This window comes from Accipiter gentilis, chromosome 3 (genome assembly GCF_929443795.1).
Source record: "Accipiter gentilis chromosome 3, bAccGen1.1, whole genome shotgun sequence".
NCBI classification, from domain to species: domain Eukaryota; kingdom Metazoa; phylum Chordata; class Aves; order Accipitriformes; family Accipitridae; genus Astur; species Astur gentilis.
In genome coordinates, this window is record NC_064882.1 from 35,622,842 (window position 1) to 35,640,067 (window position 17,226).

At 40.1% G+C, this 17,226-nt stretch overlaps 2 protein-coding genes across 4 annotated transcripts in view; one reads left to right on the top strand and one right to left on the bottom strand.

Annotated features, from left to right (window-relative positions):
* Positions 1–13,884, bottom strand: part of PPP2R2C (protein phosphatase 2 regulatory subunit Bgamma) — a 203,960-nt gene extending 190,076 nt beyond the window's left edge. Inside the window, exons 1-2 of one of the 3 annotated variants that reach the window (XM_049797897.1) lie at positions 13,668–13,884; positions 13,401–13,481 (exon numbers count right to left, since the gene is read on the bottom strand). In XM_049797897.1, the coding sequence (XP_049653854.1) occupies positions 13,401–13,481; positions 13,668–13,683 (97 nt within the window). In that variant the 5' untranslated portion in view covers positions 13,684–13,884. Of the gene's footprint in view, positions 1–13,400; positions 13,482–13,667 lie in introns of those variants that run through there. The other 2 variants (XM_049797900.1, XM_049797903.1) reach the window with 2 other exon arrangements.
* Positions 13,885–14,424: 540 nt separating this feature from the next.
* Positions 14,425–17,226, top strand: part of MAN2B2 (mannosidase alpha class 2B member 2) — a 33,859-nt gene continuing 31,057 nt past the window's right edge. The window contains exons 1-2 of the mRNA XM_049792270.1: positions 14,425–14,601; positions 14,759–14,797. The gene's annotated coding sequence lies outside the window, so the exon portion shown is untranslated. The remainder of the gene's footprint in view (positions 14,602–14,758; positions 14,798–17,226) is intronic.

A 17,226-nucleotide genomic window follows, 5' to 3' on the forward strand; every position in this document is an offset into this window, starting at 1 on the left:
TTTGCATTTCACTTCCCTGGGCCTAAAAGCAGAGTGATTAGTTGTATTAAATAACAGTGCATCACTGCACCAAATCATGCAGCAACATACTTATTAATCAACTTGTAATGAAACATGAATGTAAATTTCGCGTTTTCTAGACTCTGTGTCTATTTATGTATTACTATTTACTACAAGTGAAATGTTTTGCTGCTTTCCAGTTACCTCTAGTCATCCCAATGCAGTTCTTTACTTCCACTGCAGTTTGCCCTTATTTGTTTAGTTAGTTCAAATACTAGCACCGCCAGCTACTAGGTGTAAGAGGATAAACAGAAGAAAATAAAAACACCCTTGTAACTATTCACACTTCAGGAAGCCCCAAAATACTAGCTAGATACCCTGGAGCAAGAAATGTCATCAGGATGTCAGTGCAAGCTTATGACCACAACACAGTTCTTACACAAAACCTGTATCCTAGGTATTCACTTTATTGAAGGGGGTCTTGTTTCAGCAGTACATACAGCCTGATGAATCCATTTTTTACCCAGGTGTCATGCTTTAACCCCAGCCAGCAACTAAGCACTACACAGCCACTCACTCACTCCCCGCCATCCAGCGGGATGGGGGAGAAAATCGGGAAAAGAAGTAAAACTTGTGGGTTGAGATAAGAATGGTTTAATAGAACAGAAAAGAAGAAACTAATAATGATAACACTAATAAAATTACAACAGTAGTAATAAAAGGATTGGAATGTACAAATGATGTGCAGGGCAATTGCTCACCACCCGCCGACCGACAACCCGCCAGTCCCCAAGCGGCGATTCCCTGCCCCCCCACTTCCAGGTTCCTACACTAGATGGGACGTCCCATGGTATGGAATACACCGTTGGCCAGTTTGGGTCAGGTGCCCTGACTGTGTCCTGTGCCAACTTCTTGTGCCCCTCCAGCTCTCTCGCTGGCTGGGCATGAGAAGCTGAAAAATCCTTGACTATAGTCTAAACACTACTGAGCAACAACTGAAAACATCAGTGTTATCAACATTCTTTGCATACTGAACTCAAAACATAGCACTGCACCAGCTACTAGGAAGACAGTTAACTCTATCCCAGCTGAAACCAAGACACCAGGACTCCACTCAAATTCCAGAACTCTGCCTGCCCCTTGAAGAATTCCCATGATTGGCAATTCCCAGTCCCCTTCCTCATTTCATAGAATTCAGAAACAGTAAAGTCCCTGTGGAAAGACTAGACCAACTCTTCATCAGATGGTAGCCAGAATTTAACTCATCTTTCTGCATTCATCTATTAACAAATTCTTGAGCCACTGGGAATGTTTTAATTTTCAGATGGAGTTCAAACTTCAGTTTATAAATTCTTACAGAAGGAAACCTGCATTTCATATAAACTAACAACTTTATTTTAAACCCATGTACATTAACGAGTGCAGTTCATGACTAGCTTTTGAAGGAAATGAAACAGAACAATAAAAGCTTTGGGAAGGCGGTGGGCTGCAGAGTGAATTCCCCTAACTCTGGCTTTGAGGTAGGCTGTGATAGTCCCTATAGGACTCTGCCTAGCAGAGATAACAGGCACTGTCAAAACAGGTTTCCTAGAGCAGATTGCCTATCTGGGAAGGGCAGGATCCAAAGATTTCCCAAGGAGAACATTTTTACATCCAATCAGTCTTTCAGCTCTGCCCAGATTGTCCATAAAAGGGCTCATATTGCAGGCTAAGATGTGATGGAGGGCTGAGAAAAATCAGTCTGGTAGAAACTAGATGAAGTCCAAATTAAATTTTTTGTCATTTACTGAAGAGAAACTCTTATCATTAACCTTTCTTTCCTGTGTCACTTCCTTTTTTTCTTTTTTTTTTTTTTTTTTAAATGATTGGTGAGATACATTTACCTTATGATTTTTTTTTTCAAATAAATTATGAGGTATTAGCATATGCCTCAGCCAAAGAGAATTTTTTTTAAAATAATAATGAATGCTCAATCCAGCCTACAGATATAATAATCACCCATGGGAATGGGACTTAATATAGCAATCTTCAAACATCATAGTCTCCCTCTCCACTGCCCAGATCTGAAAGGTTAAGAAACATATCATATAGATATTTCAGCCAACCAACTTCTGGAAATCCTATAAATATTATTTATAAAACATTTTCTGTGCCAAGTAAGTACCATAGTTGAAATATTCACATATTTCAAATTTCAAAACAAGGACACTTCCACCTCTTCACTAACTGTGATAATAATGAAACATGTCTAACATGACCAAATCAAGGAATTGGCAGACTTAGCTGGCAAACAAAGAAATTAAAAGAATCCTAATAGATATTGAAAAGAAATATATTCCATATGCTTTGGGATATTTTATAACGGAACCTTAAGCTACGGATGCAGTTGAATAACAAGATGTATGACTAGATGCAGATAAATATCTGGTTTATTTATCCTTGATAGGCAAATGAATTGACCTCATTAGCTGCAGTTCAGGAATAGGGCTAAACAAAGAGAAAAAAACAGAATCAGATAAGGAAGCAGGCCAGATTATATTTCACATTCTGTATTACTCACTTAGAAATAAAGGAAACTTGACAAAAAGGCACAGACAGTAATATAATCTATTGTTTGTACATTACAAGAAAGGAAAAAGATATACTAATCCAACTGGCCTCTTTTCCTCGGTTTTTCATTACTGCACGGTTTCAATAAAATACAAATAATAATAATAATAATAGATATAAAATGTGAAACTAAATACCTCTGGAAATTAAAATTTATGGCTCTCCTAGCAACTGTATCTCACACACTTGCATATATGCAGTATTCTGCATGGTATTTGGTGTGGGCTTTTGTGCTTTCACAGCAATGAAGTTGAATTATGGTTGCTGTGGGAACTATATCTTTGAATTTCTTGACTTGTGCTATCATCTGAACTCAAATGTTACATTAACATAGGTAAGCATTTGCTGTTTTTTTCCATGAAAAGGAAAAAGGAATGTACATCGATAGTTATGTATTTAACGACACGCAGCTCCATGTCTGGAGAAGTAGTACAGAGCTCAAATTATTCTCACACTGCATACACAGGAAGTAAAACAGAGCCGCAAAACACTTGAGTCAAATGCAGCAGAGTACCTATAGAAATAGTAGTATGCGATGAAGCAATTAAAAGTTTGGGGGTTGCAATCTTCCTTTATTTGTCCAACTTTTTGACCATAGGGTTTGAGTACATGCTTTCTTTCAGGCATTTGAGGAGAGGATATATATACACATTTGTCAGATGCTTTGCAGCTTCTTTGTAAGTGAGTGTGCTCTGCAAGCATGACAGGGCTGTCAAAGTCAGTACTGCCTAGCCACAGTCAGCACAGGCATTGCTCTGGGTACTTTATGAACATGCCGTAAAAGGAAGAGATTTCTGCCATAAGAGTATTGAGGACTGACATTTGATGTGTAATATAGGTCACAAGCCACTACAGAGATTCACCTCAACATAGGAGAGAGAGAGAGAGAGAGAGAGAGAGAGACAGCCTCTTACTGATACTACAGATGTTCTTTAGCAGAGGTGATTTGTCTCATGGTAGAATCAAGAAGCTCAAACTTTGAGGTCAGTTTCCTTGACCCAAAATATTCTTTTTACTATTTCCCCGCTAGTACATTTTACGTTTTGACATCATCAGGAAAAGAGAGTCAAGTCCTTTAACACATGTCTCTCTATTTTTGGAATTGCACTGAACATTATGCCTCTAAAATCATCAGATTAGAAATCAGAAATACCAAGTTAATATTGCAGTATTTTTAAGTTGAAATAAATTGCATTGCACAGTTGCTACTTCCAGAAAAGTCACCATAGGTATTACATTTTAAGTAAGATTTTTAATTACTGTGGAAGAGCATGAGGAGAGGGGGAAATCAAAAAGCAACATAAAGTCACAAAGTTCCTGAGGCACGGTGGCACCTTTCTGAAGAAACATCAATGTACAGCTACACTCTAAAGGCAGTTGGCAGACCTGCAAGGACTCCTTAGCTTCCACTTAGAAAAGATGGACATTCCACTAGGGCAAGTGTGCTTAGGGAGCAAAATCTCTAAGAAACTAAGGAAAAGCAATCAAAGTGAAATATGGTTGTGCTTTCCTGCTTTAGAATAGAGAAGACAGCATGAACTGGAAGTAACAGTTTGCCAAGCTAAAGACACAAAAAAAATCTGTTCACATGAAAAACAAAGGAAAACAAAGCACATTTTGAATTTTTCAAATTGTAGTGCGTGAAAAATAATTATTCTTAAAATGTGAGCTTTTTCTTATTTTAAATTGATTATATCTACTTTGCGTATCATTATGAAGGACTCCAACTTGGGCTTCTTGCAGATGAACAAAATCTGAAGCATGGAGTATTTCCAGAATAAACACTCAATTTCAAAGCAGAGTTTATAATGCTAACACGAGAGCTTATCAGAGAACCTTCAAAAATAAGAGTTATCTGATGGACAAAAACAGATATCAACAAAAACCGGTCTGTATTAAAAATTTCAAAGATCATGAAGATTACTCAATACGACAGGTCTAACAAGAAACCATTCAGTCTTGCAAGAATAACACTTCTACTTTGCATCTTTGAGTCTAGTCATAACACGGGAGTTTATTCTGAGTATAAAGAGAAGGAGTATTAATATAATTCCTATCTCCCAAAGAAATTGTGGGTTATTTTCATTTCAGGATTCCAAGAAGACTTTACTAAATACGGTAATTAGTTATGGTAGTTGTTTGAAATGGAAAGGCACATCACGAACAATGCAACCATGCTAAATAGTTTTACAACTCCCTTTTGAATGACACATGCCCTCTCTCTGAATAGAACATCAAATCAATGGCCCCTGTTACTGTCTAGACATAATTGCCTCTGAATTGAATACATCATCTTTAACTTCAATACCAAAATGGTTCCAACTAAAATAATGAAACTGTCTCTTGCATCATACTTCTGAATATTTTGTAAAAATTACACAATGCAACAGGCAGAGAAAGATTTACGAGGTTAACATCTTGCATTTTCCTGCAATCAGCCCAACTGTCAACTCTATTTGCCGTGACATGAGCCTCTATAAAATGTGCTTGTAAATAAACATAGCCAAAACATCTGGGGAATGTATGCATTCTAAAAAGAAATTGTATTTAATGGAAGACTTAAAAACATACCGATAGGTCATTAGTTTCAAGAACATACAAATATTTTAAAATACTATATATTTGAACTATAACAGCATGATTCACACACACGCAAAATATTATGTATATAAAACAAATAGTATTTGTTTATGTACTTATTCTGAAACCTCCTGAAAGAAGAAAAAGTCAAACACATGTACATTGATCTAATTTAACTTTCTTTGATTTTTATACAAATCTTCCATGAACATAAGAAAAAAGTGTGCGTGTGTGTACATTTGTGCACATGTAAAAAAACATAAAGAATTTTCAAAAGTATTTTATGAAATAACACAAAATAAGCCACAGAGTTCTTCATGTTGGTACATGTATGTTTTGGAATGTTGTACATGACTTCTTAATGTAATGTCTAAATGCTCAGAGTAGTTTGCATATGTCACCTGAAGACTACATGACAATACCACATATAGGTATGAATGGAATCCAGTAGTAGTCTCCGTGAAAGCAGTCATATTTAAAGATTTACTAACAGGAAATCTGTAGTAAGTCAACAACAGGGTACTATCACATGCAGCAGTATTCAACGTTGGTAACAAATGAAATGTTTCATTCTCCCCCTTCAGTAGCACTACAAGGACTTTTACTATCCTGTATTTATCTCCAGAAAAAAAAAAAAAAGGCTCCATTGACATCTCAGAATTTGCATGAAAGTTATAAGGGTGATCACCCACAAAGAAATAAGCAGCACGGTGCTGTATTCACTCTTCTTGATGAAAAACAAAAACAAGCTTCATAATATTAGGAGTATCCTCCTTAGCTCTTAGTGACAAAAAACCAGGAAACATATTACTCAGTTGGAAAAAGACTCACCTGTTTCTCAGTATTCTAGTTACCTTAGGAAACGAAATCACATCACTGCATCAGTTCTTAACACAAAATGACCAACATTAACCTGGAGGTATGATAGCTTTGACAAGACTTATCATTATAGCAGATAGCAATCTAGAGTTCCACCAACCAACAAATACCAGAACCTAGCTAAATCATGCACTTCAAAATATGCCCAGAAAAGTCTGGTCTCTTTCCTGACCATCAGCATCATCCATGCCTTCTCTCAGTACCGCATAGTCCTTTACTTTCATAGCCCATAAATGGTATATTAACTCATTATAAATTGCACTGTTGTTCTTCAAAACAACAAAAAAAGAGAGACCGAGAAACCACATTGTAATGCACGTGTTAGTTTTGCTATTTTACTTATATATTGCTATTTTCAAAATACTATCTGTATCTGCTTACTGGAACAAACAGAAGAAACACCCCTTACACAGGAAAAAATAGTACAATGGCCCAGAAGCCACCTCCGTCTAAGATGGAGTTGCACTGAAGAAGGCCAGCCACCACAAAGTTCTTCCTGAATACTACAGAAAACGTCTATAAACATGCATGGCATGCTAGTCAGAAACATCTATGTTTAAAAAGACTCAGCAGATTAAATAAAAGGGGCTGTAATCATTATATCAACCGAAGGTTTTAGGACGTTATACAAATGGAATATTTAAAGACAAACACTGAACTGATACTGAAAACCAAAGGAAATCAAAGAACTAAGTCTCTACGGATGTCCTTAGAAATCAGCACACTATGAACTGAGTGACCAAAAAGGCATCACCTGAAATCTCTGGATTCAGCCTTAAAAAAAAAAAAAAAAAAAAAAAAATCCATGAGGTGTTTTAAAGGAGACTTTGTCAAGTTCAAAACTGCTAAAACTAGAACTTTATGAGGTAGCTCCCTCTTCTGGAGCACCAAACAATGACAATTCAACTTAAATGTCAAGATGCAGAATTTGGCTAGCAAATAACATCTTTCACTATTTGGGTTTTTTTTCATATACCATTAGGCAATCACAGAGAGGCTTATAAAGGTGCGAGCTACTGACCATTATTTTGAATAAGGAGTTTATATCTGAGTAGCATATTTGGAGAGAAAGGTAGCTGAAATCCCCCTGAATAGTTTAATATCATTTTAGAATTTTTTCATCAGACAGTGCAAACATGCAAAACAAAAGATACTGACTCTCTGCATTTTACTGAAAAATGCATTTTATAGAAAAGAACTTATAAATAAGAATATTAAAAACAGGTCATTTTCCCGCCTGCATTGCCTGCAACATGACTTGTAAATTCCTATTTGCAGAAGTTAAAATACTGGGGTTTAATTCTTAAAAAAGAAGAATCTTATCTTTTTGAAATTTCTTTCAGTTTTGACAGGTTTATACAGAAAAAAACTGCACAATAGGAAAAACTTCTCTGCACATCAGCTATTCAGACATTCTCCAAGACAGCTTGGGCAATTTCTGCACACATTTATAAACTGGAATTGGAAAGATCAGAAAATGGGTACTCTTTACCCTTATATAAAACTTGGATCCATAAAGGAACCCTGGCTTTCTGACTTGACCTATAACGGAAAAGGGGGCTTTGTGAAGACCTGGTGATTTTTCTGCATCTCAGCTGGAACCACAGGCAATTCTATACTCTTTAAATTGTCCGTCTCCATTCAAGCTGAATGATAATGTTTGACTTAAATACAAAAATTAGTCTAAATGGCAAAGTTGTGGCCCAAATGAAATCACTGTTTATTTCATCAGTGTTATTATTTATAACAAAATTATGACATAAATTAAATTATTGCATATTTAACAAGCAAGAGGGAGCATAAAAGACATCCCTGTTACATTCTGGACTAGATAACTTGAAAGCACAACTTTTGACTTGCTAATACCCTCAGAATCAGGGTCACAACAGTGTGATTTCATCTTTCATGATATGTATAGCAAATGCATCAAAGAATGCTGCCAACTGAAATACCCAAGGAAATTCTGATCATTCAAGCCCAGATAAAACCAAAACTGCCAGGTGTTATTTGGATGGAATTGAAAGGATCATATAAAATGGTAAGCCTTGTAGACCTGGAAATAGTGAGGGACAGAGGGAAAAGAGCTAAGAGTTGCTGTGCAGGCACCTGCTGCAAATGGCAGACTTCCAGTGACACAGAGGGGAGACCCCTTTGCCAGACCCTGCAACAGTCAATGGGCTGCGACCCCCTGCAATCCCCTTAGCAGAGAGAAGAGTTACAGAGGACAATGTGAAAGTAAAACCAAAGCTGAGGAAACCACCAGAAACAGAAACTAGAAAACCCAACTGAGTATGTGTGTAAAGATATTAAAAAGGGGCGGACTGGAAGGAAAGAAAAAGGATCAATTGGTGATTAGAGAGTAAAAGACCACATCCTGGAAATTGAGATGATGAAGGCTGCAACTTCTGGCATCAAAAGAGCCAGAGAATTAGCTAAACAAGTACAGCATGTTAGAGGGGGTGAGTGAAGTCCTTGAAGAGGGCAGAAAAATCTGAAAAACCTGGTTAAAAAAAAAAAGCTTAGTTTGTTTTTCAAGCTTCATCCAAACAGCAACACCATTTTTCAGGTTACTGAAAAGGAGCCAACGTCTTCAGTCACATATTTACAAAAGAAAATAATTAACAAAGTATTTGTTTTATGGTCAAATGACACTTAATGACTCTTAGGAGAAAACATACTCTAGCACCCATATTAAGTTCCAATAGAAACAATACAAAAGCAAGGATTTTATAAATAATCGCAATTAAGTCATCTTAATGTACTTAATTTATTCCATAAAAATCAAAACAACTCTTAATGAAAACACAAAATTAGGAAACAACAAATGAGAAATGTAAACAAGCCACTCACCTTTTCCTTTTCATAACAAGTACCTATACTTTCCAGTATTTTAATGTCATTCAAGAATTCTTTTTTTATACTAATGTACAGAAATATTTGAATGAAAGACTCTTACAAAACTCATGCCATGTATAAACAAAGACTACATAAACAGATAAAAATATCACAAAATGGACTACTATTGTAGATAATTATCACTAGAAACAAAGCTGTCATATGAATAATTTCAATATAACTTAATCCTTCCTCTTTGTCTATCATGCTGAACTTTTCATAACTTAACATCAGATTGTGCAGCAACAAATAGAAGCTCTATTTCCACATTTTCTTGTAAAGAGTCATTCACCAGGTCTGGTCTTACACAGGCCCATATAATGTCATCATGGGAGCAAAGTATGATGATAAACCTTTCCCTGCACTGCAGCAGCTCCCAGACATCAGTGATAGTTAACCAACCAAACACCAACATAAGTGACTGTAAAATAAGAAGGGATGAAATACAGAGAGTTGCTGAATGTATAAACAGGGATGTATGAAGTAGGACTGGAATAATAGCATCATCCACCTACATGACATCAGAGGGTATAGCAGGGTGCACGCGAGCCCTGTGACGCACATTGCAGTGCTGTATGCAAGCTGGTAGTGTCCTAAACGTATGCCGGCGTGAGACAAGGGGTATACCAGTCCCTTCCAAGCACCTTGGTTTCCTTTGAAGAAACCCAGAGTTCTAGGGTGCAGAAGAGGTACAGTTCACTTCACTGCATCTCCAAATTCGACAACTAGGAGCACAGAACTGTAAAGCATATCCATCCAACCAAGGCCTCATGGAAATACATCCATTCGTGGTGATCATACTTCGAAAGAAATGTTGGCAAACCGTCAAGTGTTAAGAAGAGAGTTGCTACCATGCCTTTTTATAAGAGGCCAAGGAAAAATCAATTGTTTGGTTCAGCCAAAAAAGGACTGAGATGTGAAAGCATCTACAGATGGAGACTTCCTATTTAATTAGACCTTACTAATGAAGGTGTGAGTCACAAGGACATTACTTGACTTGTAAGCTTGTGCAATCACATCGCTTTCCATGGCATTCATGTAATAATGGAAAAGACAGTATTGAACCAAATCCAGACTTACTGTCTCTGAAAACTACAGTAAACAAAAAGCTACTGGAGGTAAATCTGACAGCAATTAACTCATATTCATCAGTTCGCAAGTCTCCTAGTTTCTTCAAATGGTACATTATTCAAACGTACCTTTATAACAAAATAGCATATTATCCTTCTTCTCAATAAATCTCTCTTTAAATTACTCAGAAATAAAAGAGAATGTTAGAGCAGCAGAAGGTAAATAACAGGAAAGTTCACAATTCACAAGGCACTAAAGTTAACAGGGCTTTCAACCACGCAGGAGCATAAAGTTACAAAATGGATGAAAAGAAAATTTACAATGTAAACCAATTTCAAGTCTCTGATGAGCTAACTTAAAGAGTGAAAACTAAAAATACGATTTTTGACTCAATCTTTTCATTAACCATATAATCATTACTGAATGTAATGCTATCTAGAATAACATAATGCCAGCTTAGAATTCACAGCATAAAATATTTCAAACGTGCTTTAACTTATACAAAGTTTGCAAGAAGTTAATGTGATTGGGAACTTAAAGCAAAGGGTCTGGAATAAACAGTTCTGTTAACAGTCCACTAAGTATTTTGGGCAGAAAGTACAAGACTTGACTTTTCAGAAGTCCCAAGTACTAACTGCTTAATAGCTGATATTCAGCTTCTATTAAAAAAAAAAAAAAAAAAAAATCACATCCTAACTTTCATATTTCATTTTCCTACCCTGCAAATGGATACTCTAATACTGTTCTTCATACAGCTTTTGTGAGGCTGCATGTAACGTGAGCTAAGTGCTTTGAGATCTTTACCATGAATAAAACATATTTTGCACTTAGACGTTAATTATAGAAATAGCAATATTTGAAATAGGGTTTTGTTTCAAGGCAGCAAGACTAAATCAAACATGATTATCTTGGCTTTGATTGTGTTTTACTTACTATGCTCTATTTTTCCTTGCATTTGAAATATGCAATTTTGCTTTTCTGTTATGTAAATGAATGTTTTTCATCTAACATCTATTTTTGGAAAAAGAATAATTTTCTTTCCTAGTCTAAGACAGAAATGTCACCGAACACAATTCTGAAGTCTAACTGACAAGAGTACCGCAAGGCCATTGCATGCATTCAATAGCACAAGCAGTAACAGGTGCCCAGAGGACTCAGTGAACTTAGAATATTAATATGTAAATTTTTACCTATACAGCTATATATCTAGATAAACACACAATAATATTTAATATAGATTAATTACTCCTTCTGTCCATTGGTTAGGTGGTCTTAACCAATGCAGCTGCAGTCACAACAGTTGTGGCCCTTCTGAAATGTAAAAAGAACTGGGATAATGGTAGAGAAAAAAAACCTCTGCATTGGAAGTCATAGGAAAAATCCATTTTAAGCTAAGGATTCTGTTTGGCTCTGTGTAATTTAAGTTATTTTAGAGGCAAACTTCTGTAAAGCAATAGGTTTACACTTTATCCAAAACACTGGCGTGCAAAGGAGGTTAAGCCACCTACCACAGTGGTCCTTCGTTTTAACTGTTGTTTTTCACTTCTGCAAAGTGTGCTGATTACATTGCTGCATGTGTTCCTAGATAGCAGTGGCATTTAATAGACAACACGTATTCTAGAAAATGCATGTTATATTTATATATAATCCTATTAACAGAAACAGGGTTTACTACCTGCAGATGACTTTGACTCTATAACTTGTGTGACCAAATTACACTGCTTCAGCCTGTTTCCTGTTCTCTGAATTTCACATATTCCCATGCTGAGTAAAGAAGAGAAAACATGTAAGATTTCCATTTAAGTCATGGAGTAAAATTGCACATCCATAAATTGCCAGTGTTAAAGAGAACTGAAGTCAGGGTTAGCAAACCAATTTAAAAAATTATGTCATGTGAGAAAAGATGACCCAATAAATCAAAGGAATAAAACACCTGTTGAGAAGAAAACATTATAGTCTCAAAGCAGTGCTGAAACACTGGTATTTACCCAGACAAATAAGGTTAAGAAGCATATTCTACTCATTCAAATCTTTAAATGAAAGTAAATTCCAATCTAAAACCTGTTTTCAACATTCTGTGATGCCTAAGAAATGCTGTCACTCGCTCATTACACTCCCTCACACGGATGTAATTTCCACCCCCACCTATCGTCATCACATCTGGTTTGGTATGCAGTTTAAAACAAAACAAAAAAAAAAAAATCACGTAGACACAAAAATAACAACATATTTTGAGAAATGCTTTAGTAAGCAAGCATGTGTAATTACACACACTATTAAATATAAACCACCATGGAATAATTTGGGGGGTGGGGGGAAGAACTAAACTTAGTCCAAAGCCTTATTCAAGCTATAGCTTATTAGTAGTACACTGGGGTTTAAATCACTTCTCCGAACAGCAAAACACAAGACGTAACAAAAAACTTCACATCACAGATAATAAAGCTAAAAAGGACCTTGAACAGATTGTCTATATACCTTCCCCAAGGCAAGATCTGTAGCTTTATCTCTTCAGCCTATGTTTGTGAAACAAACCTTGAGTATCTCAAGTGAGAGATTTCATTGTCTACCTGGCCCAAATATTCTAGTGCTTCACTGCTGAAAAGCTTTCCCTAATGTCTAACCTGAAGCCAATCTATTACAGTATTTCTCAGTATCGGAAAGTTTTTCAGTCCAGCTGAACTTATGATGCATTTGAAGCCCTTACAAACAGTAAATGCACTCCTCTCAGAAATGCTTAACAGACCAAAACATCGATATGGACGTCCTAGCTCCACTTAACTCACTGAAAACTGACACTGAAATATGCTCACAGATACTGCACACTACACATCTGGCATACTGAAAAATATAGGTTAGCACCTAAGTTCAAAATCATACGTGGTTCGGAGACAGAGAGACTTTCTCATCCTGGCACTCAAAGGCTGTTCCTTTTCTGATCACAGAATATTCAGCAATAAAACTTCCCAGGTTACCTCTCTCTTCAAGGGCGGGGGGGGAACCAGAAAACTTTCCATCGGGTACTACACAGCCTCCCTCACACGAGTTGCCACCCACACCGAGGCCGAGAGGACTGGTACCACCTAGGCTGCTAGCTGCCAAACCCAACTTCTCCCAAGAAACCAAAACCACACTTACACGAGGCCCAGCACATGCAAACCATCGGCAGCCACCCTCGCCAGCCCATCTCCCCTCCTGCCCTGGGCCCACATGCCATCTTCGATACCCCACAGGCCCCACGCCCCGGGGCAGCTGCCATCTTCTGCCTCGGCCGCTCTCCCACCAGCAAGCCACGTTTCTCCAGACGCTGCCGGCCAGGGCGGCGGTCGAGGGGACGTGCCCCACCTCAGCACCCCTGTACTCACCTTCAGAGACCTCAAACTCGGTTGCTCCATTGAGCTGGTAGAGGCACCAGTCAACCGCGCTCTCGCCTGGGGGGCCGCCAACTGGGCAGGGAGGAAAGGCACAGTCAGTCGGGGGCACCCAGGGCCGGAGCGGGCCGAGGAAGGGAGAAGGGAAAGAGGGCGGCGGAGCGGAGAGCCAGAGCCGGAGGAGCGGGGAGGGGAGATGGAGGGGGCAGAGGAGGGAGCGGAGGGACGAGGGGACCAGGGAGGGAGAGCGTTTCCAGATACCCTGCTTGTGGGACATGGGTGTTGCCCTCCGAAAGGCGCCCAGCGCTCCGAACTGTTATTTGCTCTGCTCCCAGCGCTGGGAGCGCGGGGCGCCTCCTCCTTCTCCCAGCGGAGCGGGCCGCGCAGGCAACCGGCGCTGCCTCGGGGCGCTGAGGGAGCCGGGGGAGGGAGGACGGGAAGGAGGGAAGGCTCCGCCCGGAGCTCCCGGCGGAGGCGGCGCAGCCTCGCCAGGACCCGCCGCGCCCGGCACCGCCGGCCCTGCCGCGGTCCCGACAGGTGTGAGCGGGCGCGGGGCGGCCCCGGCGCCGCGGCGGGGGTCCGGGGGGCGGCCGGCAGGGCCGGCCCCAGCGGGCCGCCGCCGGGCCGGGGCTGGGCGGCCGCTCTGCCTGAGGCGAGTCCCGGCGGCGGCGGCGGCGGGGGGATGCGACGCGACGCCACAGCCTGGCCTTCCTCCCGCCCCGGCCCGGAGGAGGCGATCCTGCCAGCTGTTGGTTCAACTTCAGTCACGAACTCCCCAGCAGGTGCCCCCGGCTGGGCCACGTCCCTCCACAGCGCCTCGGCCACGCGTGCCTGCGGTGTGGCTAGCCTGGCGTCCACGGGCGCGTCTCCCCGGCCGCACCAGGAGCCCGGACGCGCAACCCCCGGAGAACACCACGCAGCAGGGCTTGGCCGGTGTCACCCGCGCCAGCGTCCCTACGGCCTCTCCCGGCTCGCCGCACCAAGCGCCGGGCAGCTGCGGCTTCCTCACGAGATGCAGCTCAGTTCTCTTACCATCCCTAGGCCGAGTAGGCAATCTTACGGATAAAGGCTGCCAATGCCACGTAAATTGTCAGGTTTTGCGTAGGCTGAAATCACTGCAAGGCTGGAGAGTGGTTTTCATCTGGTCCGTGGACCCCTGCGGGTCCGCCAGCTGTCTTTACAGCATCTGTGAGAGGTAAGTAAGAAAGCAAACCTGTTATCAAGCAAGCTTAAGCGTCCTGCGTAGCGACCTTTGTCTCCACTGGAAAATGGTTGGGGGAACGGCAAATTTTAACACACTGAAACAGTCAGCTAGAGTGAATTTGTGTTAATAAATGCCCTTATTCTTTCAGGCGCCCACCCCAAAAACACGACAGGAGGGAAATGCAAAGGTACGTTAACCGTTCTCTTCACCAGGTGACTCTTCTTGATATTTAATTCAGCACAGTTGTGACTGCTTAGCTTATAGCTGCCAGCATCCTGCCTACATCTTCTGTCTTTTTGAGGTGACAGTGTCAGAGGCCCACATATAGCACAGCTCCTGTCAAAGAGAGCAAACACGCTTTGTATGGGCAAATGAGAAAAGCTTAAGAAATGATACAGGAAGACTATAATCAAGCCATACTAAGAGATTAGGAGCCAACAAGAGGATAAAATATCAATGTAGGCAGCTGTCATGGCACAACTACACTGGCTCCTCCGTCTAGCTTTTTGCTGTTTGTGAAACGGTATGTAAATGGTGGGGAAGCATTATTTTTGGCATAAATTCTACTTGATAGACCTACATTCACCCCTTTTTGCAGCAAGTGAAGACCCTCCTGATGCCTTTTAGGTGTGTAAACTGGGGGCAGTTTGATTCAATTTTTCCTAATAAAAGTATTCTGTTCAAATATTTATATTCTTCTCCTCTGCATCCAAGACAGTGTCACACTGTGGCCTTTGTGAAAGAATAAGGAGGACAATTACACTTTCTGAAGGAAATAGGTCTGAAATGGGAGTAACATTCTGCAAACATTCTCAGCTACTTTTAGAAACAAAGCAAAGTGCCAACACTTAAGCTTTCCTGGGAACTTCACCTAAATTACAAAGATCTTAATGCCTTCCGAGGTAAAAGAACACCAGTTCGTTTAGACAGTGTGTGTATATATATCCCCAAGCCATATGTTTGCTGGATGTGCACTAGCTTTCTTGGAACAGAAAAGGTTTAAGGTGATGATTTGAGGGGAAAAAAAAAAAGAGTATCATAGAGCTGTATTAAAGTAAAGCTTCATCCAGCTGCTTAACTGCGATACTAACTCCCCCTACAAATTACCTACAGACCTTGATCGCTCTTCGTGACAAGGTACTATCATAAATAAAATTAACCTTAGCATTCCAGTGTTAGCCTCTTCTTTTTGGAGCAAACTCTAGTCTACCATATTAATTAGCAAACAAGGGCCCTGTTCTGGGAGAATCCGTTCATATTAGATTTAATTTTTATAAAATGTAACAATTTTATGCTGTTCAACTCAATAATAACTGACTTACATAGCATTTTTCATTCTGGACTTCAAACATTTACAAAATTTATATGTTAAAAAATTCACCAAGTTTGGCATGTAATGCAGCATGCTTTTTTTTTTTTCTTTCTAAAATGAGGGGATAGATGCAAATCGCATTTACAGTGTGTGATCTGTTTCTACAGGTATCTTGAATATTGAGATGGGTTAATTTGCACCCAAGTGCCAGCTAGTGCCAGCCACAATTTTATGAGTGTAAGTCCGTAAGTGGACACTCTTAAGCTATTTGTGATTGTTTCCTTCAGAAAGATGACTGGTTTAACTAAGTTTGGAAACTAGTAATGCTAAATCCACATACAAACTTGGAAGGTTGGAGTAGGTACCACCTTCATCTGATGTGCTTTACTTTTGAGCTAAGAGTTTGGTATGGTATTTTTTGTCATTTCAGGATTGTGAGGTTGTTAAAAGCATGTAGTTTCCTCAACCTAGAACTTAAGCAAGGTAGTCATGTTACACTACTGTGTATTTTAAAGAGGAAAGGTTTGAAAAAAACAGTTTCATCTGTTTTGGCTTGTAATATCACACTGGTATGTCAGGCAGAAACTGGTGCAACTGCAGACGAAACTTCTGAGGAGAGTGGGCTACATTACCCTATAACATTTTTTAATTACGTGCTGGATTTTTTTTTCATTTTCACTAGGACTTCATGCAGATACAAGAGTATATACCTTTTCGGTTCTCAGCACAGGGTCCACCTCTTGCTAGCAGCGATAAAACAAGGGGTAAAGCCAATTTAAATGGGATCAGAAGGTCAACCACATAAAATAGAATTTAATCTTGCTACAACGTCAAAACTTCAAGGGTGCGGACAATAATCCGTAATGAACTATTATGCCCTGAAAATAAAGGACTTGCGTTCAATTCAAAAGAATTGCCTCAAAAAAAAAAAAAAAAAAAAAAAAGACCATAAGGATTTGCAGTTGTCCCAGGTGCAGAACTCGACATCTCTCCGAGCAGTCGAGTTTTAGAAGACCACCAGCCCCAGAGTTATCAACAAGAGCCAGCGGGACCACCCGGGGGCCGTGCTGTCAGCCGGCGGCATCTCCAGTACCTGCAGAGCACCTCGGGGCTAACGCAGCGTCACAGAATCCTCGCGTTTAGAGGAAAACCGCTGTGGCTTTTTTGTTGGCTTGGGTTGTGGGGTTTTTTTAACCAAGCCGCTCTGCTCCATCTGACGCCTCGGCCCGCCGACGGCGACCCCTGCTTCCCCGCCCCGGGAGGCGGTGCCGGGGCGGCGGGACGCGGAAGTGCGGCGGGGAGAC